The 27,727-nt window shown below is 36.2% G+C and overlaps 1 protein-coding gene across 1 annotated transcript; it reads right to left on the minus strand.

The window, feature by feature from the left end:
* Positions 1-16,729: 16,729 nt before the first annotated feature.
* Positions 16,730-26,205, minus strand: LOC146725362 (uncharacterized). The gene is made up of 6 exons (XM_085496386.1): positions 26,155-26,205; positions 25,734-25,839; positions 25,189-25,451; positions 21,082-21,249; positions 17,419-17,571; positions 16,730-17,152 (listed from the first exon to the last, which is right to left on the minus strand). The coding sequence occupies exons 1-6, from the start codon at positions 26,188-26,190 to the stop codon at positions 16,790-16,792; spliced, it is 1,089 nt and encodes a 362-aa protein (XP_085352512.1). The 5' UTR covers positions 26,191-26,205; the 3' UTR covers positions 16,730-16,789.
* Between the last annotated feature and the right edge of the window lie 1,522 nt (positions 26,206-27,727).

A 27,727-nucleotide genomic window follows, 5' to 3' on the forward strand; every position in this document is an offset into this window, starting at 1 on the left:
AACTTTTGTTAAGAAATGTTGATCTGTTTATAATAATATATTTGCCTGCTTTCAACAATCTGCAACATGAATGTTGCAAAGAATAGAATGAGTCAAAAATTTGATTGATGTTTTTTGTATCACATGTTTAACTTTTTTTTTGTGTGTCATCTCTCATTTTAATTTTTATGAAAACAATACTAAATTAACTTTTACTACTTCCCTCAAATCAAATGACTTGCGTTTCCAGTTTATTTTTAATCATCAATCGTCCTCATTTCCAAATATTGCCACTATGTGTCAAGTTAGTTATTTTTTTCTGCAAACAGTTTTAATTTATTCCATTATTAAATATTGTGCTTTTAAAATATTTAACATTTTCTGAACTGGTGCGAGAAGTTAATACAATAACTGAAGTTGGTGATTCCCAATGAGCAGCCATTCCATGGATACCGTCATTTTTAGCCAAACTGTTCTGTAGTAAAAAAATTAAACATTTTTTGTGATTTCTTGTGCACATTTGCCCTGAAAAATTCCCATATTTTATGCAATGGAACAGTTTTGCTGAATTGCGATGATTTTCTCAAAAACAAATTACTGTAAGTTCATTCATTTTTTACTGATATCTTAGTTTATGTGACCAGGGAAAATAATAGAACTCATCGTTTCCCTGCCAAGTTAGATTCTAATGAAAATAAATGGTTTTACAATATAAATTCAACATATAAAATTAAATTGTAGTTTTGGTTTACAGGGTTTATACAAATATATGCAGCCCGAAGTTTGGTTTTGACATTTGCCAACTTTAAATATGTATAGTATCAAAGCAATTGGACTTACAGTTTTTAACAAGAAGTCGAAAATATCACTTTCTACCAAAAATGACAAAAATATTCACCAAAATTAGAGAATTGAAGATATCATCACGAAATGTCTACATATAGTATCTATATATGTAATATCAAAGCAATTGAACTTTTGGTTTTTAACAAGAAGTCGAAAATATCACTTTTTACCAAAGATATCATCATGAAATGAACAAATCTAAAAGAGGTCTACCCAAGGTACATATACACCAAGTTTCAAAGCTTTTAGGCTTGTAGTTTTCAAGAAGAAGTCGAAAAAGTAAAACATTGACATGGACGACAACTGACAATCACTCATATGATAAGCTCCGCTCGACAAAGTCGACAGCGGAGCTAAAAATTAGTTTCTTCACTGTAGCAATGAACAAATTGTTCACTTTTTTGTTGTCAATGCGTCAGTTTCAAGGAGATAATAACCAGTTCAAATATACTACATGATAATAATTAGCAACAAACTTTGAGAAAAAGCACATCTCAAAAGTACATTTCATATAATGGAAACATATCACAGCTGGAGTTCTCTACCACGCCAAACAAAACACCACCAGGACATCTTCTTCCCAATGCACAATAACTGTGGTTATTTGGGTACAGGCCATGTTGGGGTAAACGCCCACCCCCAAATTCGATACAATAAAGAAGTTGAGGTGATATCCTTGCAAACGCTGGCATAACAGATGATATTTTGGAATAAATAATATCAGTGATTTTAAAACAGTGTGCAAGATCTCTGGGAGGGGGGGTAACCTTATTAAAAAAGATAACATCAAGATGTTGCAATAATTCCTCATTAAAATCGCTGGTTTTGAAATTTTTTAGCGGCTAAAAAATTTCAAAACCAGCGATTTTAATGAGGAATTATTGCAACATCTTGATGTTATCTTTTTTAATAAGGTTACCCCCCCTCCCAGAGATCTTGCACACTGTTTTAAAATCACTGATATTATTTATTCCAAAATATCATCTGTTATGCCAGCGTTTGCAAGGATATCACCTCAACTTCTTTATTGTATCGAATTTGGGGGTGGGCGTTTACCCCAACATGGCCTGTACCCAAATAACCACAGTTATTGTGCATTGGGAAGAAGATGTCCTGGTGGTGTTTTGTTTGGCGTGGTAGAGAACTCCAGCTGTGATATGTTTCCATTATATGAAATGTACTTTTGAGATGTGCTTTTTCTCAAAGTTTGTTGCTAATTATTATCATGTAGTATATTTGAACTGGTTATTATCTCCTTGAAACTGACGCATTGACAACAAAAAAGTGAACAATTTGTTCATTGCTACAGTGAAGAAACTAATTTTTAGCTCCGCTGTCGACTTTGTCGAGCGGAGCTTATCATATGAGTGATTGTCAGTTGTCGTCCATGTCAATGTTTTACTTTTTCGACTTCTTCTTGAAAACTACAAGCCTAAAAGCTTTGAAACTTGGTGTATATGTACCTTGGGTAGACCTCTTTTAGATTTGTTCATTTCATGATGATATCTTTGGTAAAAAGTGATATTTTCGACTTCTTGTTAAAAACCAAAAGTTCAATTGCTTTGATATTACATATATAGATACTATATGTAGACATTTCGTGATGATATCTTCAATTCTCTAATTTTGGTGAATATTTTTGTCATTTTTGGTAGAAAGTGATATTTTCGACTTCTTGTTAAAAACTGTAAGTCCAATTGCTTTGATACTATACATATTTAAAGTTGGCAAATGTCAAAACCAAACTTCGGGCTGCATATATTTGTATAAACCCTGTAAACCAAAACTACAATTTAATTTTATATGTTGAATTTATATTGTAAAACCATTTATTTTCATTAGAATCTAACTTGGCAGGGAAACGATGAGTTCTATTATTTTCCCTGGTCACATAAACTAAGATATCAGTAAAAAATGAATGAACTTACAGTAATTTGTTTTTGAGAAAATCATCGCAATTCAGCAAAACTGTTCCATTGCATAAAATATGGGAATTTTTCAGGGCAAATGTGCACAAGAAATCACAAAAAATGTTTAATTTTTTTACTACAGAACAGTTTGGCTAAAAATGACGGTATCCATGGAATGGCTGCTCATTGGGAATCACCAACTTCAGTTATTGTATTAACTTCTCGCACCAGTTCAGAAAATGTTAAATATTTTAAAAGCACAATATTTAATAATGGAATAAATTAAAACTGTTTGCAGAAAAAAATAACTAACTTGACACATAGTGGCAATATTTGGAAATGAGGACGATTGATGATTAAAAATAAACTGGAAACGCAAGTCATTTGATTTGAGGGAAGTAGTAAAAGTTAATTTAGTATTGTTTTCATAAAAATTAAAATGAGAGATGACACACAAAAAAAAAGTTAAACATGTGATACAAAAAACATCAATCAAATTTTTGACTCATTCTATTCTTTGCAACATTCATGTTGCAGATTGTTGAAAGCAGGCAAATATATTATTATAAACAGATCAACATTTCTTAACAAAAGTTGCCGTTTGTTGATTAGTGTACCGTGGTATTTGTGAATACTAATGCAATGGAATGGTCATCAGTTATAACCTGGTCTTGAGTTGATCCCAATGGTGAAGCAATGTATTGAACACCACTCTGAAAATATAAAAAAATTCCACTCAGTTATACTAGTTCTGAGTCTGTTTAAATTTGTTTAACCCTGCATAAAATAGCAACCAGTCTGAACCAATTTAATCTTGTGTAAACTAGAAACCGGTATATAATCCTGTATAAACTGGTCTAAACCAGTCGCAACCTGTCTAACCCTGTACAACCCTGCATAAACTAGCAACTGTTCTGAACCTGTTCAAAGTGGTCTAAACCAGTCTAACCCTGTATAAACTGGCAAACTGACAACCTGTTTAAACCAGTCTAATCTTGTATAAACAAGCAAACTGTCTAAACCAGTCTAACCCTGTATGAACTAGCAACCATTCTGAACCTGTTCAAACTGGTCTAATTCTGTAAAAACTAGCAAACTGTTTAAACCAGTCTAACCCTGTATAAACTAGCAACTGATTTGAACCTGTTAAAACTGGTCTGGACCTGTTCAAACTAGCAAACTGTCTAAACTAGCAACCATTCTGAACCAGCCTAACTCTGTATAAACTAGCAACCATTTTGAACCGGTCTAACCCCTCTATAAACTAGCAAACTGTATAAACCAGTCTAACCCTGTAAAAACTAGCAAACTCACTAAACCAGTCTAACCCTGTCTAAACTAGCAACCATTTTGAACCTGTTCAAACCGGTCTAACCCCTCTATAAACTAGCAAACTGTCTAAACCAATCTGACTGTCTGTATAAACGAGCAAACTGTCTAAACCAGTCTAACCATGTATAAACTGACAACCTGTTTAAACCAGTCTAAACCAGTCTAACCCTGTACAAACTAGCAATTGATCTAACCCTGCATAAACTTTTAATCTGTCTAAACCAGTATCACTCTGTATTAACAAGCAAACTGTCTACACCAGTCTAACCCTGTATAAAATGACAACCTGTCTAAACCAGTCCAACCTGTATAAACTGGCAACCTGTCCAAATATTTCCTGCACAGTATTGGTAGACATATCAAACACTCACCTGATACACTGTCAATATTATCACAGAATGGAAAGAATGCATCCGAACTTATTGCTACACCTTTCAGTTTTGATAACCACTGCTCACGCTCAGACTGCAGTAAGAATAACAAAGCAATCATTGATATACAGTAAAACCTGTCAAAACCGACCTCTGGATAAACCGACCTACTGTCAGAACCGACCGATTTATGTAGTCCCGAAATTTCTCCATAGACGCCTATGTTAAAACAACCTGTGAAATCCGACCACTGTCTACTCCGAATACCGACCGCATTGATCGGTCCCAAGTCCAATATTCACACTGAATACATCGACCATCCGACCAGTTGCACCACATCCGCTATCTAGTAATCCGGTCTGCTTGACCTAAAAAGTGTGCATTGTGTTGAATTTACCGTGAACGTCACAGAAACAATATAAAATCTCACACTACACGTAACGTCCCGTGTAAAACAATAGCAACAGATTAAGTTTTTCACACCACACGCCCACGCATCGCGTGGTGTCTGGACAGTATAATGACCCCGGATATAAACAAATGATCGGGGTCATCAACTTCAATTGCGGTGAAGCACACTGCATTATCACTTCTTCAACGATCGAGACATTGAGTTTTGTGCTTTCGAATGTTTCCGTAAAGGTGGCTTCAAGATTGAAATTTATGATGACGAAGAAGCAGACGACAACAAAGAATTCGGAAACCTTATTTAGCAAGTTGCAGACCCGCAAACACAGTGTAGCGTTGATGAATACCTCCACTTTGATGAACGTATACCGACTGAAGCAATGTATGACGGCGAGTGAGAGCAACAGATTGTTGAGAATTTTATTGCAGACAAAGAAAACCATGAATTTACAGACAACGATAACATAAATTGCAACAACAGTCAAATTATCAACCCCCACAACAGCAGTGACTTGACGCGTGGCGATGTGCTAGACATGTTGACGAGATTACAAAACTTCAATTACTTGACAGATATCCAAAATTTCATAATTCAAACGGAAAACAAAATTGTTGAAAAAAGATGTTTTTTAAAGCAGTCAAAACTTGATGATTTTTTTACATCGTAATTTGATTCATTGATTTAACAGCAAAATCGACTGTCTGCATAAATTATGATAATTACTTGTAGCTCACGTGAACTTGCGTTGTGATGTCATTCAAAATAGACTCCTTCAGTTACGATACGCAATACTTACCCGGTCTGTTCTAACAGTTATTTTAATGTTTATTGATTTCATGTACATACCATAATATTCTTGTCTTATTTGGTAAATTATTTTATTGAAACAATACAATAAATGTAAATACATGTTTAATCACCGGAGGCAAACTCCGGTGTCTTTCATTTGTCCCATGTTTACAGCACATGTAATTGTTGTTTCAATCGAAGTCACTCCCACCCTGAATAAACCGACTCCCTCTGAAAACCGACCATAGATCCCAGTCCCAGTCATGGTCGGTTTTGACAGGTTTTACTGTATTTGAAAACTGATTTCAAAATACTGTATTCAATACAAACAATGAATTCAGAATATGTAAATTACCACAATGTATTCTGAAGAAGATGAGTGAACCTATCTATATGTGTATACACAATCAGAGCCATGTCGGGGCTCAACCCTATCAGAGTTCAATCCCAAGGGTTTATTGGAGCTGAATGGGCTCTGATAAAATGCAGTTGTGTAAATGTAGCAACTGTCTCTCAATAACAAAGTCATTGTTCAAACCCTGCTTGGCCAAATTTTCAGTTATTGCCAAAGAACTCTCATTTATTTCTAAAGTTCCAAACCTGGACAATTGGCCAAGCACTACACTTCAGAAATGCTTGATATTTAAAATTATGTGCATTACTTCATATGCACAAATCAAAACTGTTAGTGAGGCTGATTAAAAAAATCAACAAATATAAATGGTATAAATGCAGTTAGTACCTGTGTTAACTGTTCAGGTGGTTTCTCTAGCATACTCTCCCATGCAGATGTCTCCATGTCCTACAAAAAAATAATTATTAAAATATTCACAGAAATCATAACGAGAAGTCATAATTATATTTATGTTAATTTCTAAATTACATTACAGTATTTAAGTATATATACAGAGTGGTTTATATTTGATTGGCATTTATCTTGAACTGTTTAAGTTTGTTTTTTCCCTGACATTTATTTGATAGTAAGCTTTGTTCAAGTCAATGCATTCCAAGTACTTTAGGGTGTTGACGGAATCACTTAGCAACAAAATTTTGAATTTTTTTTACAGTGAGTAGTTAATAACTAAAGTTAACTTACCAGTTATTAGCTTTATCACCAGCTAGTCTAGTACAATGGATACGTGACTGTTGTCCAGCACCCGCACCCATACCAATAACTTGACCATCTCTCATATTGAGTTTGACTGTGTATACTTCAATGCAATACTTGAAAAATATGATAAAAAGGAATTTCAGCAATCGTATCAACTAACACATCACAGAACAGACTCAAAATTGATTTCAATAGACTAATTTTCTCTGAAGTTCCCTGTTATGCATAAAATCAACTGTAAACACAGGACAAACAAGCAGCTGAGATAGCTTCGCTGTTAGCAATGGACATTTCAATTAAATAACTGAAGATATCATTAGAAAATGAACAAATCTGAGAGAGGTGCACAAGGTATCTATATGTATAGTATTAAAGCAATCAGACTTGCGGTTTTCAACAAAATTGGAGAATTGAAGATATAACGAAAAAAAACAAATCTGCCCAAGGTACATATACACCAAGTATCAAAGCAATAAGAATTGTAGTTTTCAAGAAGAAGTCAAATAAGATAAAAGTTGACACGGACGACGATGTGATGTGACACCAAGTGATGCGACAATGAATGATGTGACACCATGTGATGCGACACCAAGTGATGCGACAATGAATGATGTGACACCATGTGATGTGACACCAAGTGATGCAGTCTTCAGTTCAAGTACTCACCTGCTGGGCTGACATGTTTAAAAGATGCAGCAGCTGGTAGGTTGAGGGCAGTCTTCAGCTCTCTTACTAACTGCCCTGAATTGAAGTCACCCAGATTAATAAATCCAGGAGAACCATTCAGGACTTTGACTGGTAGTTGCCGTAGGTGTAGTGTATAACTGTGCTGGCTTTTGATGAGGATTCATTCCATATTGTAGCAGTAACTGAGACACCCTGACTGTATTCCTTTCATTCCATATTGTAGCAGTAACTGAGACACACCCTGACTGTATTCCTTTCATTCCATATTGTAGCAGTAACTGAGACACCCTGACTGTATTCCTTTCATTCCATATTGTAGCAGTAACTGAGACACCCTGACTGTATTCCTTTCATTCCATATTGTAGCAGTAACTGAGACACCCTGACTGTATTCCTTTCATTCCATATTGTAGCAGTAACTGAGACACCCTGACTGTATTCCTTTCATTCCATATTGTAGCAGTAACTGAGACACACCCTGACTGTATTCCTTTCAAAAAATAATTTGAAATAGCGGCATCATACACGCTGTGTGGTTGAATGCCTAGAAATGAATGACAGAATGTAATAAAAGAATGAATGCACTGTCAAGAAAAATTAAAATGTCATTTTTTGGACAATTTTTTGTGATGTAAACATTTTGTATATTTTTTGTGACAAAATCTTGAAAATTAAAAGGTTTTCACCCCTTAATTTTCAAGATACGATTCCATTAATGACACCATTTCTTGAAAGTCATTGACATTCCATGTTGTAGGACACTAACAAAATTGTCACTGTTACAAAACAAGTAAAATCCTTGAAAATTCCTCACAGTCATTAAAACAGACTTGTCTCGAGTTTTATGAGTAATTTTCAAGAGAATCTGTCATGTAACTTTTTTTGATTGCCACATGTAAATATAATTTGTCCAACAATCAAATTCAAAGAGAATGTAAAATATGAGTTGAAGTTTTAACCCAGTTCAGGGTTTTTTTCTAGAAATTCATCAAGTTGGGAAATAGGGTTCTCCCTACCAGGGTGTGGAGTTTTTGATAATTCTAAGTTAAAATGGAGCATTCTATGGCTTCCATGACAGGTCACAGATGAAGACTGTGGCCACATGTGATCGCTGGTCAATCAGAATTTTACAGTTGTCTGAGGATCTGCTCACCAGGGTAAGTGGGCGCATGGCCATGGCCATGGCATGAGGGTGCTGTGCTCCTATTCCCTTGTTTAAACAAATCTCTGCAGTTAAATCTTGGTCTCAGTTTGTAGTCATTAGTCTGCACAACAGTCAAAGTCACCATCTTTGTTCATCTGAGACCCATATTTAGTGCATGCGTAGCACAACAACCAGCGTCCTTTAAGATTATTTCATGTCACATTCTATCACAGTTTACATCAAAAACTACAACAAAGCAGATGATAGAACTCTACGGAAATTATTGTGACAGAAAAATCTATCTGTCAGTGAACACAACCACTTTATTGCCATCATACATACATATCCCATAATATTATTGACTGAGTTGATACCAACCTTGACAACAAGCATTTACCTTGTATCAGGTTTTGTGTCACGAGTTTCCAAACTTTACATTTCATCATCATTTCAATAAACTTATTAATACAAGTCATGTTTTATAATGTAGTACTTGTCTACACTGACTACTGTAAAGGCATTAATTACTGCACAGATTTTATTTTTACAAATAAATCAAATCTTTTAAATAAACTTATTAATACAAGTCATGTTTTATAATGCAGTACTTATCTATTGCCTAGTGTACATGTACCTACCCAAGTAAGGTATGCCTAGTATACCCATCTATGCCTAGTATACCTACCTATTGCCACCATGACATGTATATTCCCATATATTGCCTAGTGTACATGTACCTACCCAGGTAAGGTATGCCTATTATACCCATCTATGCCTAGTATACCCACCTATTGCCACCATGACATGTATATTCCCATATATTGCCTAGTGTACATGTACCTACCCAGGTAAGGTATGCCTAGTATACCCATCTATGCTTAGTATACCCACCTATTGCCACCATGACATGTATATTCCCATATATTGCCTAGTGTACATGTACCTACCCAGGTAAGGTATGCCTAGTATACCCATCTATGCCTAGTATACCCACCTATTGCCACCATGACATGTATATTCCCATATATTGCCTAGTGTACATGTACCTACCCAGGTAAGGTATGCCTAGTATACCCATCTATGCTTAGTATACCCACCTATTGCCACCATGACATGTATATTCCCATATATTGCCTAGTGTACATGTACCTACCCAGGTAAGGTATGCCTAGTATACCCATCTATGCCTAGTATACCCATCTATTGCCACCATGACATGTTTATTCCCATATATTGCCTAGTGTACATGTACCTACCCAAGTAAGGTATGCCTATTATACCCATCTATGCCTAGTATACCTACCTATTGCCACCATGACATGTATATTCCCATATATTGCCTAGTGTACATGTACCTACCCAAGTAAGGTATGCCTAGTATACCCATCTATTGCCACCATGACATGCATATTACCATATATTGCCTAGTGTACATGTACCTACCCAGGTAAGGTATGCCTAGTATACCCATCCATGCCTAGTGTACCCACCTATTGCCACCATGACATGTATATTCCCAAATATTGCCTAGTGTACATGTACCTACCCAGGTAAGGTATGCCTAGTATACCCATCCATGCCTAGTGTACCCACCTATTGCCACCATGACATGTATATTACCATATATTGCCGAGTGTACATGTACCTACCCAGGTAAGGTACATTGTATGCCTATTATACCCATCTATGCCTAGTGTACCCACCTATTGCCACCATGACATGTATATTCCCAAATATTACCTAGTGTACATGGACCTAAGTAAGGTATGCCTAGTATACCCATCTATGCCTAGTGTACCCACCTAATGCCACCATGACATGTATATTCCCAAATATTGCCTAGTGTACATGTACCTACCCAAGTAAGGTATGCCTAGTATACCCATCTATGCCTAGTATACCTACCTATTGCCACCATGACATGTATATTCCCATATATTGCCTAGTGTACATGTACCTACCCAAGTAAGGTATGCCTAGTATACCCATCTATGCCTAGTATACCCACCTATTGCCACCATGACATGTATATTCCCATATATTGCCTAGTGTACATGTACCTACCCAAGTAAGGTATGCCTAGTATATCCATCTATGCCTAGTGTACCCACCTATTGCCACCATGACATGTATATTCCCAAATATTGCCTAGTGTACATGTACCTACCCAAGTAAGGTATGCCTATTATACCCATCTATGCCTAGTATACCCATCTATGCCTAGTATACCAATCTATGCCTAGTATACCCACATATGCCTAGTATACCCACCTATTGCCACCATGCCATGTATATTCCCATATATTGCCTAGTGTACATGTACCTACCCAGGTAAGGTATGCCTAGTATACCCATCTATGCCTAGTATACCCATCTATGCCTAGTATACCAATCTATGCCTAGTATACCCACCTATGCCTAGTATACCCACCTATTGCCACCATGACATGTATATTCCCATATATTGCCTAGTGTACATGTACCTACCCAGGTAAGGTATGCCTAGTATACCCGTCTATGCCTAGTATACCCACCTATTGCCACCATGACATGTATATTTCAAATATTGCCTAGTGTACATGTACCTACCCAGGTAAGGTATGCCTAGTATACCCATCTATGCCTAGTATACCCACCTATTGCCACCATGACTTGTATATATCCAAATATTGCCTAGAGTACATGTACCTACCCAAGTAAGGTATGCCTAGTATACCCATCTATGCCTAGTATACCCACCTATTGCCACCATGACATGTATATTCCCATATATTGCCTAGTGTACATGTACCTACCCAGGTAAGGTATGCCTAGTATACCCATCTATGCCTAGTATACCTACCTATTGCCACCATGACATGTATATTTCAAATATTGCCTAGTGTACATGTACCTACCCAGGTAAGGTATGCCTAATATACCCATCTATGCCTAGTATACCCGCCTATTGCCACCATGACTTGTATATATCCAAATATTGCCTAGTGTACATGTACCTACCCAGGTAAGGTATGCCTAGTATACCCATCTATGCCTAGTATACCCACCTATTGCCACCATGACATGTATATTCCCATATATTGCCTAGTGTACATGTACCTACCCAGGTAAGGTATGCCTATTATACCCATCTATGCCTAGTATACCCACCTATTGCCACCATGACATGTATATTCCCATATATTGCCTAGTGTACATGTACCTACCCAGGTAAGGTATGCCTATTATACCCATCTATGCCTAGTATACCCACCTATTGCCACCATGACATGTATATTCCCATATATTGCCTAGTGTACATGTACCTACCCAGGTAAGGTATGCCTAGTATACCCATCTATGCTTAGTATACCCACCTATTGCCACCATGACATGTATATTCCCATATATTGCCTAGTGTACATGTACCTACCCAGGTAAGGTATGCCTAGTATACCCATCTATGCCTAGTATACCCACCTATTGCCACCATGACATGTATATTCCCATATATTGCCTAGTGTACATGTACCTACCCAGGTAAGGTATGCCTAGTATACCCATCTATGCTTAGTATACCCACCTATTGCCACCATGACATGTATATTCCCATATATTGCCTAGTGTACATGTACCTACCCAGGTAAGGTATGCCTAGTATACCCATCTATGCCTAGTATACCCATCTATTGCCACCATGACATGTTTATTCCCATATATTGCCTAGTGTACATGTACCTACCCAAGTAAGGTATGCCTATTATACCCATCTATGCCTAGTATACCTACCTATTGCCACCATGACATAAGTGAAGAAATCTGAAGAAATTTAAAAAAAAAGTAATATGCAAATGAGTTAACTACTATCATGCAACTGCAGACCAGTTAAATAAGCAAATAAACTTTGAAATTACATCATATTGCAAAAATATAATGTCCATACCTGAGAATTATGTTACTAACAAATTTGGTCACATTTGGACTATTAGTTCTAAAAAACAACTAAGTTGTTCACTCACCATAGCAAGAACTTCGCTGAGTAGTGGGAGCCACCATGGAACAGGGTGAGAACTCATGGAACAGAGTGAGAACGACAGTATAAAGGCAGTCGTTGAATAAGATATAGAATTGTGGAAAATTTAGAAATTCATTAAATTGAACCACTTAAAGTGCCTGTGAAATGGCTGCTATTTTCATGCCTAAAAATATCCATTGATACATAAATATTATTAATTTTTATGTTTCTAAGCATGAATTATTTTTTTAAGTGAAAAAATGTGTGAACTCAATCTACGGCAACTTTATTTTTGTGTATTTTAAAACGAGGCTCCTCATTAGCTTCGTATTTGCATACAGAAATTCCCCTTGTGACCTCAGAAGGGGAAGTCGCATGGCAGCTTGCATTGCCGATACGTGTAAATAAGGCAAATTTCTTGTGCAGTTTTCTCGTCTTTGACTAAATTTTCACTTATGTACTTGTTTGTCGAGGAGGAATGAACCATAATGAACACATAGTATCATCTTTTGTTGCACGGTGGTAAGTTAGATGCGAAATATGTCCGTTCTGGTGTAGCTGGTCACCGTGATCGTCATCGGCGCACGTTTGTACACTGTCGCTGGACAAAATAAAATTTGACGTCGGAATTATCTCGTTATTTAGCAGGTTACTAAGTACGTCACTACACTGTTGTATTTCATCGATCGTCTTAGTAAAACTTTCAAAATTAAAATAAAAGAGAACATATTTTGACATTCTGAACATTAGACTATAGTGATCACTATAAAATAATTAAAAAAACGACAAATCACAGTTACTAAATAAATGACAGCCGCGTGGAAATAAATTGAAATTTTGTTGAAATAGGTGAACGCGTCGGGTCACGACAACGGCAAGTGCGTTAAAAGTGGCGTTTAATTGGATAACAAAAATAATCGAGATCGACACGCGTACAGATAAATTCAGAGTGGATTCGAGTTAGTGTGATCCATGGCGGGATTGTCATAATTATATCATATTAAAACTTTATTTGGTGGAAACACATTGACCAAGCCCGGATTCTTATTTCATAAATTATTACGCAGATCAAGCTGCAAGCATGGAGGTAAAAAAAAACAGGTGTGAATTCGACATTCAACACCAATCACCAAACAATTCAGAAACTTTTAGTCTTCGAAAATGAAAACAATTATCAGTGTGTAAGGGCTGTGTAATTCCTGTTTGTCCGACGCTCCGTTTTCGTGTCACTGTCAAAATTATTGCTACCTTTTACTTAACAGGAACTAAATGGTCTTTATAAAACGTTAATGAGGATTGTCGGACGTCTCTCTCTCTTCTGAAATCTGCCTCAGTGATCATGGTCCGGAATCTATTACTTTCAAAACTGTTGCGCTAGGTTTATGTTGTCGTCGTTTCTCTTTAAACCTAGTTGTTTTTTCATGTACGAGGACAGTTTCTCCCTGTCACACGCAACATAATATTACCGTAATTGGTATAGTACAGGTGTGATGGTTCAAATACCAAAATGGCAACAGTAACAGAAAGACTTCCCTGGCGGCGATGATAAAACACGAACACGGAGCCAACAGATGAGGTTTCAACTGGTACTGGTATTATTATACTCTGCAAACATCAAGTACAATAATGCGATAAAACTCCACTACTCCAATAACTAGATACTTAAATTCCAATACAATTCAACGAGATCTCCGATCTGAACTCAGTGCTGAACAACTCCCCTATATATACCCACACTTTCTATAAATAGACCATTACATCAGCATACATAATGAGTCTGGAACTTACTACAAATTTCTAGAATGTTCCATTACCTTCTATTGCCTCCTACAGTGTTCTATTACCTATTCAACCAACTTCTAAAAATTCCACCCAGACACAGTACGGTTCTAGAACATTCTCAGTCACACGGAAGTGGTAAACAAGTCGTATGCGACACTCCCCCCAAAAAAGAATCTGAGGTTAAGTGGCTTTCGTCCATTGATGTCGCACCTTCGGATCGATTAGAAACGTGTGAATACTTACACTATGACTATACGTTTCGCTGCAACTGCCCACAACACAACATCTAAAAACTCTCTCTCAACAAAATAAAATAGACAACAACAAAAAAACGCCAACCGAAAAATGTATATTGTTTAAAAGTATACTGAATGACCAGTGTTATTACGGCTCAGGGGTATGACTTCCTCTCACATTTTGGCATTTGGTGGCGCGCTTTTGACGAGAGCCGGAAAGTCGACCGTTGCAGAATAGGTGGGCGTGGCTACAACACGGGAAATATCCCAAATTTACTTGGATACAAGTAATCATTTTCGGCAAAAAAATCAATAACAGCCCATTTCAGTGGGACACACATCTAAAATGGGAAACGTGGAGATGGGCATTGCACAGGCACTTTAACCTTAACGAATTCTCACCAAAATCAGAAAAGCATGACACATTCTGCTAACCTCGCACCAAATTTCATTTGAATCTGTCCCAAAATGTAGGAGATAAATTAGTATTTTTTTTAGTATTTTTAGTAAATATTTTCTGTAAAAACTTTAATTTTGACAATCCATGAATGGGCAGTGTCGGTTTGATGCTTGTGAACAGAACTTGATTGCAAACTGCTATTTGAACTCTTGACCAACAATTACATCTTTCCCATTCTTGTTCACTGGTAAGACAGCAGGGCTATTTTGACTGTCAGGTCACTTGTTTATCACCAAGACTAATATTTGTTTGAAATTACAAGTTTCAGAACAATACAGAAATTCGTATTCTTGTAATTTTATTAAAAATTACATGATTGAAAATGATGTAATTATTATTTTTGTTTCATGCTTTTAGATTCCCAGTGAAATCCCAGAATCATGGATCTTATATGAACTCAAAAACTCTGCACAAGAAAAAAGAGAAATGAGAAGTCAAGCGCAGGAGGACCCTGATGTTGCACAGAATGTCATGGACATTGAAGCAAGAATAACAAATCCTTGTCCTAGGGTGAGTAAAATATTATTTTATTTTAAACATACAGATTTAAGTAGAGAGAGCATTATGACATATTTGAAATGTTTGTTGAAAACATAGGTCAAAGCAAAGTATTTCTAAAAGCTGGTGATACAAATCAATCATGGAGAGCTATCTTATTTTCATTAAAAAAACACAAGGAATCAAAACAAAATGAAATCAGCCATGCTTTGCTCATGGCACTTTTGGTATTATGGAAAGCTTTAAAATTTTTTTTTTTTTCTCTGTTTATTTTGAAGGTCACTGTTACTGGAGGTATGCCAGTGATGGCAGATCATGTCGAGAATTTTGATTCAATTGCAGTTGGTGACATGGTTGCTGTTTATTGTCCAGAGTATGAGGAAATACCTCAAATTGGCAAAGTGAACAGCAGAGATGATGATAAGTTCACCATTCACTGGTATAAAGGTTCCTGGAGAACAGCCTGGAAGCCATTTTTCCTATTCAAGGGCAGGCAGAAGGTTCCTTATGTCGATGAGGAACCTGTTGAAGCAGCGATTTACTGGGGGTTTTCCCTCAATGGAAGAAGTATGCTGAGCAGAGAAACCCAAAGTATTTTACAAGACAAATACAAGGCTGTCATTGCTGCACTGACAGATTGATATAAAACATTGTCTCTGCAAAACATCCTTAAACATAAACCAACTTGTCACAGCTTAAGTTCTTCACAGAGTTAAAAAAAGACACTCCTAGAACACTTTTCCCTATGCACAATTACATTACTTTTAGTACTCTCGATCGTCTTGTAAAAGAAATGCCAAATTTACACCTAAACTCGGCAAATACAAATATTTACTTGTATGAAATTCCAATAACGACATTGCAAGATCAAGAGATTATCAAAAATAAACACTGTTATTACCTATCGTAGTTATCCGAATAACAGCCCAAAAAAAATTACATGTTCAGACCCTTGGGCTGTTATTCGGATAACTACGATAGGTAATAACAGTGTTTATTTTTGATAATCTCTTGATCTTGCAATGTCGTTATTGGAATTTCATACAAGTAAATATTTGTATTTGCCGAGTTTAGGTGTAAATTTGGCATTTCTTTTACAAGACGATCGAGAGTACTAAAAGTAATGTAATTGTGCATAGGGAAAAGTGTTCTAGGAGTGTCTTTTTTTAACTCTGTGAAGAACTTAAGCTGTGACAAGTTGGTTTATGTTTAAGGATGTTTTGCAGAGACAATGTTTTATATCAATCTGTCAGTGCAGCAATGACAGCCTTGTATTTGTCTTGTAAAATACTTTGGGTTTCTCTGCTCAGCATACTTCTTCCATTGAGGGAAAACCCCCAGTAAATCGCTGCTTCAACAGGTTCCTCATCGACATAAGGAACCTTCTGCCTGCCCTTGAATAGGAAAAATGGCTTCCAGGCTGTTCTCCAGGAACCTTTATACCAGTGAATGGTGAACTTATCATCATCTCTGCTGTTCACTTTGCCAATTTGAGGTATTTCCTCATACTCTGGACAATAAACAGCAACCATGTCACCAACTGCAATTGAATCAAAATTCTCGACATGATCTGCCATCACTGGCATACCTCCAGTAACAGTGACCTTCAAAATAAACAGAGAAAAAAAAAAAAATTTTAAAGCTTTCCATAATACCAAAAGTGCCATGAGCAAAGCATGGCTGATTTCATTTTGTTTTGATTCCTTGTGTTTTTTTAATGAAAATAAGATAGCTCTCCATGATTGATTTGTATCACCAGCTTTTAGAAATACTTTGCTTTGACCTATGTTTTCAACAAACATTTCAAATATGTCATAATGCTCTCTCTACTTAAATCTGTATGTTTAAAATAAAATAATATTTTACTCACCCTAGGACAAGGATTTGTTATTCTTGCTTCAATGTCCATGACATTCTGTGCAACATCAGGGTCCTCCTGCGCTTGACTTCTCATTTCTCTTTTTTCTTGTGCAGAGTTTTTGAGTTCATATAAGATCCATGATTCTGGGATTTCACTGGGAATCTAAAAGCATGAAACAAAAATAATAATTACATCATTTTCAATCATGTAATTTTTAATAAAATTACAAGAATACGAATTTCTGTATTGTTCTGAAACTTGTAATTTCAAACAAATATTAGTCTTGGTGATAAACAAGTGACCTGACAGTCAAAATAGCCCTGCTGTCTTACCAGTGAACAAGAATGGGAAAGATGTAATTGTTGGTCAAGAGTTCAAATAGCAGTTTGCAATCAAGTTCTGTTCACAAGCATCAAACCGACACTGCCCATTCATGGATTGTCAAAATTAAAGTTTTTACAGAAAATATTTACTAAAAATACTAAAAAAAATACTAATTTATCTCCTACATTTTGGGACAGATTCAAATGAAATTTGGTGCGAGGTTAGCAGAATGTGTCATGCTTTTCTGATTTTGGTGAGAATTCGTTAAGGTTAAAGTGCCTGTGCAATGCCCATCTCCACGTTTCCCATTTTAGATGTGTGTCCCACTGAAATGGGCTGTTATTGATTTTTTTGCCGAAAATGATTACTTGTATCCAAGTAAATTTGGGATATTTCCCGTGTTGTAGCCACGCCCACCTATTCTGCAACGGTCGACTTTCCGGCTCTCGTCAAAAGCGCGCCACCAAATGCCAAAATGTGAGAGGAAGTCATACCCCTGAGCCGTAATAACACTGGTCATTCAGTATACTTTTAAACAATATACATTTTTCGGTTGGCGTTTTTTTGTTGTTGTCTATTTTATTTTGTTGAGAGAGAGTTTTTAGATGTTGTGTTGTGGGCAGTTGCAGCGAAACGTATAGTCATAGTGTAAGTATTCACACGTTTCTAATCGATCCGAAGGTGCGACATCAATGGACGAAAGCCACTTAACCTCAGATTCTTTTTTGGGGGGAGTGTCGCATACGACTTGTTTACCACTTCCGTGTGACTGAGAATGTTCTAGAACCGTACTGTGTCTGGGTGGAATTTTTAGAAGTTGGTTGAATAGGTAATAGAACACTGTAGGAGGCAATAGAAGGTAATGGAACATTCTAGAAATTTGTAGTAAGTTCCAGACTCATTATGTATGCTGATGTAATGGTCTATTTATAGAAAGTGTGGGTATATATAGGGGAGTTGTTCAGCACTGAGTTCAGATCGGAGATCTCGTTGAATTGTATTGGAATTTAAGTATCTAGTTATTGGAGTAGTGGAGTTTTATCGCATTATTGTACTTGATGTTTGCAGAGTATAATAATACCAGTACCAGTTGAAACCTCATCTGTTGGCTCCGTGTTCGTGTTTTATCATCGCCGCCAGGGAAGTCTTTCTGTTACTGTTGCCATTTTGGTATTTGAACCATCACACCTGTACTATACCAATTACGGTAATATTATGTTGCGTGTGACAGGGAGAAACTGTCCTCGTACATGAAAAAACAACTAGGTTTAAAGAGAAACGACGACAACATAAACCTAGCGCAACAGTTTTGAAAGTAATAGATTCCGGACCATGATCACTGAGGCAGATTTCAGAAGAGAGAGAGACGTCCGACAATCCTCATTAACGTTTTATAAAGACCATTTAGTTCCTGTTAAGTAAAAGGTAGCAATAATTTTGACAGTGACACGAAAACGGAGCGTCGGACAAACAGGAATTACACAGCCCTTACACACTGATAATTGTTTTCATTTTCGAAGACTACAAGTTTCTGAATTGTTTGGTGATTGGTGTTGAATGTCGAATTCACACCTGTTTTTTTTTACCTCCATGCTTGCAGCTTGATCTGCGTAATAATTTATGAAATAAGAATCCGGGCTTGGTCAATGTGTTTCCACCAAATAAAGTTTTAATATGATATAATTATGACAATCCCGCCATGGATCACACTAACTCGAATCCACTCTGAATTTATCTGTACGCGTGTCGATCTCGATTATTTTTGTTATCCAATTAAACGCCACTTTTAACGCACTTGCCGTTGTCGTGACCCGACGCGTTCACCTATTTCAACAAAATTTCAATTTATTTCCACGCGGCTGTCATTTATTTAGTAACTGTGATTTGTCGTTTTTTTAATTATTTTATAGTGATCACTATAGTCTAATGTTCAGAATGTCAAAATATGTTCTCTTTTATTTTAATTTTGAAAGTTTTACTAAGACGATCGATGAAATACAACAGTGTAGTGACGTACTTAGTAACCTGCTAAATAACGAGATAATTCCGACGTCAAATTTTATTTTGTCCAGCGACAGTGTACAAACGTGCGCCGATGACGATCACGGTGACCAGCTACACCAGAACGGACATATTTCGCATCTAACTTACCACCGTGCAACAAAAGATGATACTATGTGTTCATTATGGTTCATTCCTCCTCGACAAACAAGTACATAAGTGAAAATTTAGTCAAAGACGAGAAAACTGCACAAGAAATTTGCCTTATTTACACGTATCGGCAATGCAAGCTGCCATGCGACTTCCCCTTCTGAGGTCACAAGGGGAATTTCTGTATGCAAATACGAAGCTAATGAGGAGCCTCGTTTTAAAATACACAAAAATAAAGTTGCCGTAGATTGAGTTCACACATTTTTTCACTTAAAAAAATAATTCATGCTTAGAAACATAAAAATTAATAATATTTATGTATCAATGGATATTTTTAGGCATGAAAATAGCAGCCATTTCACAGGCACTTTAAGTGGTTCAATTTAATGAATTTCTAAATTTTCCACAATTCTATATCTTATTCAACGACTGCCTTTATACTGTCGTTCTCACTCTGTTCCATGAGTTCTCACCCTGTTCCATGGTGGCTCCCACTACTCAGCGAAGTTCTTGCTATGGTGAGTGAACAACTTAGTTGTTTTTTAGAACTAATAGTCCAAATGTGACCAAATTTGTTAGTAACATAATTCTCAGGTATGGACATTATATTTTTGCAATATGATGTAATTTCAAAGTTTATTTGCTTATTTAACTGGTCTGCAGTTGCATGATAGTAGTTAACTCATTTGCATATTACTTTTTTTTAAATTTCTTCAGACTAAATAGTTCAAATGTGACTAGACTTTGTGGTAATATACTTGATATGTACTTCTGAGAGACGGACAATTAAATGTTGCATTTCAATGTAAATAACAAGCTAATTTGCATATTTAATTGATTTTTAATTCTTCGATAATATTTTTTGAAATATTAGTCTGAATGTGACCAAACTTGGTAACAATATTTCTGATGTTTACTTATCTGTGATACACTGCAATTGTAGGTTTCACCCTAATTAATGAGCTCATTTTCACACTTCTAGCTTTCTTTAAATATCTTGAAAACTATTAGCCTGAATGTGAGCAAACTTTGTAGATATATTCTTCACACTTACTTCTCCGGGATGCAATGTGCAATTTTAATTTAATACATCACCGACTATTATAAGTTGTGAATGCTTAGTTATTTATCCATGATAGACTTGAAATCAATAACAAGATCTTAACAATTCATGGCTACCTAAAAATATAACATTACCATTTCAAGATCTTTGACATTTCCAAAGAAATTATTCCACCACTGGACAGCAGCTGGTGGCAAGCGCATTCCATATCGTCTTGGGATATCCAAGCTCAACATATTAGCATCCATCTTTTCTAGACTTGGTATTACAAATGATGGGATATCATCCCTTGCTGGAATACTCTTTAAAAAATAACATTAAAGAAAAATGACAATAAACATTTATGATAAATCAACAGCTAGGGTGGTTATTGTAATTAAAAACCATAGACATGATATACGTTTAAAAAAAATAAAAACATGTTTCGCAACAGAATATTAATAAATTATTACAAATCCCTAAGGGTTATGTAGCATAAATGTGCTAATAACATACATGGGCAAACTAGCAGTACCTACTATGAATATACCAGTTACCGTATTTATCCGGCTAAGAGCCCATGATCGGACAAACGCCCACCTCCCACTTTTGATAAAATAAAGGAGTTGAGGTCATATCCTAGCAAATGCTCAGGGGTGTTTTTTCTACACTTGTAGTAAAATACAAAAACCTATTTTTGTTCGTTGTATTAACAGTTTACTTCTTTGCAGTCTGTTGTGATTCTGATATTAACGAAATTTGAAAAATAAATGTCAATTGAGTAAAACGAGGAGTGAACGCGAAATAGCTGCGACATAAATAGAGCAGCATGTTCACCACTGTTTTTATCAGAAACAGCCAGCAAGTCAGGTTTGTGTTTCCTTATAGAAACGATTCAAGCAAATCTTACAGTATATAGAGCCGCGAAGCAAGTGTCGCACTTGTTCGGCTTTAGCGTCGCCGACAATGAAACCAATGTTGCAATATTGTAGCAACCCATACCTGGGAGAGTGGTTTAAAGCACGTTGTTTTGGCTTAAAAATATATTCGCGAATCTATAACTGGGGCCAGCAATTTTGCAATGTCATGCCGAAGACTGCCAACTGTTTTACCATCTTTCACCACAGCTATTGCATTTCATGGAAATTATACTTCTGTCGTTGGAAAGCCCACCGCGATATCCATATAACTTGCTGAATGGTAACTTTCACCATGATTGATGAACGAACGCCAAGTCTGATAAAAAAGCGATGTTAAATTTACCTCTATGATGAAACACTAGTAGTGATGCCGGTAAAGCGAATGCTTAAAGTCAAAGATGATTGCCAGAAGGTAAACAAAAGCATCGTGCGAGTTGTTTGCCACGACCCCATTTTCTTGTCTCTTTATTCTGATTAGACGTGAATTAAAAGTGCCAAGCTACCAGACAGCGTAATCAGTGGTTTAAGGATGTAGTAGACTTTCGTTGGGCAAAACAGAAAAAGCTTGATAAAAATAATAATAATGATTAATGACTAACAATTTTTACATGTTATTGTAGCCCTTGCAACACTCTATCCAAAAATTATGATAACACTAATGTCAACATTAATTACGTCACGTGACTGCTAAATAAACAAAATCGATTGTTCTGCTATTTTTACTCCAACTAGAAAGCGAAAACAATTAGCCAACACATTTTTATGAGAAAAGGAAGACTACAATGTTCTTAACAATAATGTAAAAGAGATAGTTTCTGAATTGTTTGGTTCTTTTACAAAGTGGTGGAGAAGAATTCTGTAATAAATTAGAGTGCTCTCTTTTTACAGGTCAATTAGTAATGATATATTACTGATACTTGAAAAATATTTTACATTTTGTTTTCAAATGATATTGAGTTCAATCTCTGAAAAAATCAATGAAATCGGACAAGAACTATTCGCGTAATCGTGATTTTTGTTGTTTTAGACACGTTACGTTACAAATGGCTGAAAAGACTCAAAAACCAAAAGTAGCACAGTCGAGAGGATATTTTTTGTTCAGCGCATCTTATTCAGTTATTTTTTTATGTTTAAGATAGCTATTGTGTTGGTTTTATAAAAATCAAAACAACCCGTTTGGTACATGGCCGATAAAGTTATGAAAAAATCGATAATTTGAAAAAAGCAACGTGAAAACGAAGTATGGCCGCCCTTGAATAAACAGTGTAATCCCGTTATCAATTTAAGTTTATTTGCTTGACAAGCTTAGTTTCGAGTGTTATCCCATATCACAACAAACTTGGCAATTGTTTATGTACAAAACGTGATATGTGACCGTTAAACTTGAACACTGTCGTGTCTAACACTCCCTTTCTCGCAACTTTCCCGTAAGCCACGGCACCTGAACCAAGCGAAAATGTCATCAGAGCAGAACTACATAATGAGATGCGAGTACTCGGTAAAGCTACGCTTTTTATTTTTACTAAATATCGGCGATGACACTTTTGTTGTTGAATAACAATTAAAAATCGTAATTGAAGTAAAAAAAAGGCCTACTATTTGCTGACTGAATCCGCTTGGAAGCAAGTCAGTCAAGCTTGCCGACAGTACTGTCGTGAATTACAGGTCGTCGTTTTTGCTCTATAACTCGTTACAATCGGAGTTTCGTTTAGTTTAGTTTTGTCGACTTGCAGTACGATTGTTATAAAATTATTACCAGCACAAAACAGTTTTCATTTCCAAGAGCTAAGAATGTACGTGTAACTGCTTTGTCAACGAACCACCGATGCGTCACTGAAATTTGAAAGTCAGTCTGCCGTCCCACATGACACAATGGACCTGATTAGTCTATTTTTGACTACCCTCGTATTCTTAGCCAATCCGCGTGCATGTGCTATGTTCGAAAGGCCGCATGTGCACCGGAGACTAAAGTGAGATTCCCAGCCATAACGAGATTCTTCATGGATATTTATTTTTCCCTTTTTACACCGAGAACATTTACAGTGGTCAGCCAGATTCGAAATCAATATATCCAGGTCGACGAGCCTCGTGTTATTCGCTTCACCGCAAGCGTTACCAGATACTGCAGACTTCGCTGGCGATATTTTTCGTTTCGACATCATATGTTGATGTTGTGTCGTCAGCCTCCAGTGACAGTATAGTGGTGTCCTCATCGTCAGCATTCGAGGTAGTTACTGTGGTGTCTTCAGTCTCCAGTGCGGTGGAGCAGATGTCACTTGGGTTTTCACTCGACTTGTCTGTTGTCGACTCGTCCGACTTTGTTTCGTAGAGGGACTGTGTTTCGTAGTAAAAAATACGGTTTCTGCTATTCAGAAACTTGCAGTTTTCGCCTGTCATTGGAACACCCTTTTTCCAATTTTTTCCCTGTGCCATTTTTCAAAATAAACTTTGTCAAAACAAAATAAATGAACAGTAATATATAGTAGAGAAAAGCGATGCGATGAACTATCAGCAACGAGTGAGTGTATCCGGTCATTTGACCGGACGCGTACACGCGATGTTTATTTGCGGGATTAAGCTAATTACAAATGTTATTGTTTTGGCTCAGAGGGGCTTAGCCGAAGTCCACATTCCCGGGGTTTCCGTTAATTGTAAATTATTTTTTATTTTTTTAAAAAGCCGTTTTTTCTTGAAATAAAAACGTGATTTAATAAAAAAAAACAAGGTCGTATGGCTGCCTATAGGTATAAGTCACCATTTAATAAAAGAAAAAAAAATGAAGAAAAAAATCACCACGAAAGTCTACTACATCCTTAAATGTGCTCAGTCCAAATTGTGTGGGATGACATCGACATACTTCAAGACGAAGCAATAGGGATTTTGTTCGATCGCGACAGTGGTGCCGAGTTGGAATTTCAGGGTTTTGACTTTTACAAAGATAGCAATGAACGTACAAACAGAGATCTTAGATTTTTTTTTTAACAACTATGAACTTTCGTAATTTTACTGCGTAAATTATTATTGATCTTGTATGGCTGTTGATCCGGTATTTGTCAAAACCGGAAATAATTCACACGTATGGGGCGGCGTGTTTGTCAACGGGGATAATCTAATTCAAATGAATCTTCACTGTTCATTTTTATTATTTCTGGTTTTAATATTCATATTCTAAGCAATAAATTATTTCTTCTTACACTTCTAATGCTTCATATTGTTTTTTTGCTGAGGATATCTGGAAAAACGTCCACCCTTTCTTTTTGGTGATTTTCCATGTTCAGGACCCTGGGCTTATACCCGAATAAATACGGTAGGAATGTAATTAGTGGTGATGTGTAAACATACCTTCAGACATTTCAGCCCTGGCACTTGTTCACCATTAACATCTATTGTAGTTGGTTCCCATGGGTCAGTGCACCACAATCTATACTGCATGTATGCTTTCCCCTGCACTTTATGGAAACGGAAGTTGTGTGGCTTGGAATGCCCTTGCATTCGTCCTGACATGTGGGGCAACAACCACTCCTTTATGTTAAATAAAGGTTGCTTTGATAAACTGTGCGGCTTGATTGGTGGTGTGTACGATGCAGTCACAATGTCCTCAAGATCTATAATTATTAATAAAACAAGTCACTTTTCATGTTCTCAAACTTGAAAAAAAAAATACCAATACTGTAATAGAGAATATTCCCTTATGCCACAATGTCAAGACTGAAAAACAAGCCACACAATTTTAACAAATCATTATACAGTGTTTGTGTGGAGGAGCTGCAATTAATCACTATTTTATAAATGTTCACTTACATGCAGCTTAATCCAAGGAGATGCAGTGGCTATTTGTGTATAAAATTACATTTACCCCCCCCTCCCAAAAAAAAAAAAACACATACCATTCAGTGTATAAGTGTTGTTGTGTTGTAGTCTCGCTGAAATCTTCGAAAACATTTGGTCTACATTCTTGTGGGTGTGGCCAACTGGCAGGAAACTTACATATATCTAAATAAAGAAAATGAAAAAAAAACAAAAACATGCTTATATGCTAAATGGGTACCACTCATAAATCTAATTTAGCTATATACAAATTTTAGTACACGCGCACAAATTTACACACGACATACCACCACATACGGTAATACAAGTTTTCAGACAATAAAGACTTGAGCTCCGCACTGCTGAGCTGTTGGAATACTTTTCGTTAAATCTTGTTCACATTTTACTTCAGGTTGCATTATTCTGTTTTTTTTCGAACAATATGATTTTGATGAGTCACTGAGCAACAGACTGAAAAGTGATGCCATAGCATAACCTTACCTCTTCAAAGATATCAATTTCCACCATTAACTCCATTAAAGATAATAAAAAACGATTTTTATTCTCTCTAAAACAGTTGTCTAGTTGAAGGTACAAAATCTTGGCCAAATGATTTTTTACTTCTTTCAGTACTTCAAGCAAAATGTTCATGGTTAAATTGCTGTCGTGAGGTATTTGATTTAAATCAATATGTGCAAATGGTATTCTACCACTCGTGACACCAGTGTGGACAATGGAACCTAAAATGTGAAAAAAATAATAATTTGTAACTGTTGATGCACAGCTTTTAGTCATTGTTATGCAAATTAACTAATGTCCAAGAAATTGTATAGCAATGCATGTAGAAGAACTAAAATAAGAGGAGGCACCACCAATATACCAGGACATGTAACCTTGATAAAACCCCTTTTTGAGAACACTGTCAAGATCATACAACTGTAAGATGATCGTACTCAATTAATTCATTTGAAGCAATAAATGTTCATTTTGCTGGTGTAGCTGGGTCAAACATGAATGCATGGTAAGATCAGGACAAGAGACAAAGTATCTGATAGCAAAAAGTACAATATATCTGATGTCATGGACAATCATTCACTATGCAAGTAGGCTCTTACTTAAAAAAATCACATATGTATTATTGTATTTTAATAAAACAATCTCACCAGTAATGTGTGTTTGTAGCTTCAACAGATTTGAGCTGCTTTTGTCTTGTCATAAAATTGGGCAAGTTGGGTTTATTTTGATCCATGCCGTCAATGATAATTGTTAACAATTCTTCAGGTTCCTTTTCAGCCTTTTCTCTGTGATAATGGTATCTCTTTCGTTCTCTCCTTTAAAAAAAAAGGAGTGTATAAAATCTTGATGAAATATTTGCTCATAAGGTGCAATGTGTCTTATGATACTGGTAGCGGTAGCAGCAATTAGTGAAAAACAGGAAATTACCTACACACCATGCAATAATACTTGTTAGGATTTATTTGTTGATATAATAACCTACAACAGAGTACAGCTAACTAATGAATAAAGTATATCGGTAATGTATGTGCTTTTCATGCAACAAGATATTTCACAAATCTCCACACTATCTCATCCTTGTAGCGATATTCTGACAGCATGTGCCTGCCATGTAAAATTGTCTGACACACTTTTAATATGTAGTTTCATATAGTGGGGCTTCTGCAAAGGAGATATTTATCAAAAGCCTACAAGACATAGTACCAAAAATCAAAGTATGTGTTTTAGAGTAGTGTATCACAGCTTGCCCAACATGATCTCTATACCAGATCCTTGTGAGCAATATATGAAAGTCAACTAAATGGCAATCAGTCAACTATTTTGGAATACCTTTAATTATCTGGGGGAACCTGCAGTATTGAACAGAACTCTGGGAAACAAGAAAACTTACTCTACTTGCTCCATGTGTAGTTTAAGAAGATGATTAATCCTTTCTCTTTCATGGTTAGTGGTAGCCTTTTCATACAGTTCTTTCAGCTGTGTACATGTAGCACATTTTGCAAATCCACTTTTCTGAAAAAAATAATCACAAATTATGAACAAGTAAGCCAATGGCCAA

The sequence above is a fragment of the Saccoglossus kowalevskii genome, unplaced genomic scaffold (assembly GCF_978046115.1).
Source record: "Saccoglossus kowalevskii unplaced genomic scaffold, keSacKowa6.1 SCAFFOLD_275, whole genome shotgun sequence".
NCBI classification, from domain to species: Eukaryota; Metazoa; Hemichordata; class Enteropneusta; family Harrimaniidae; genus Saccoglossus; species Saccoglossus kowalevskii.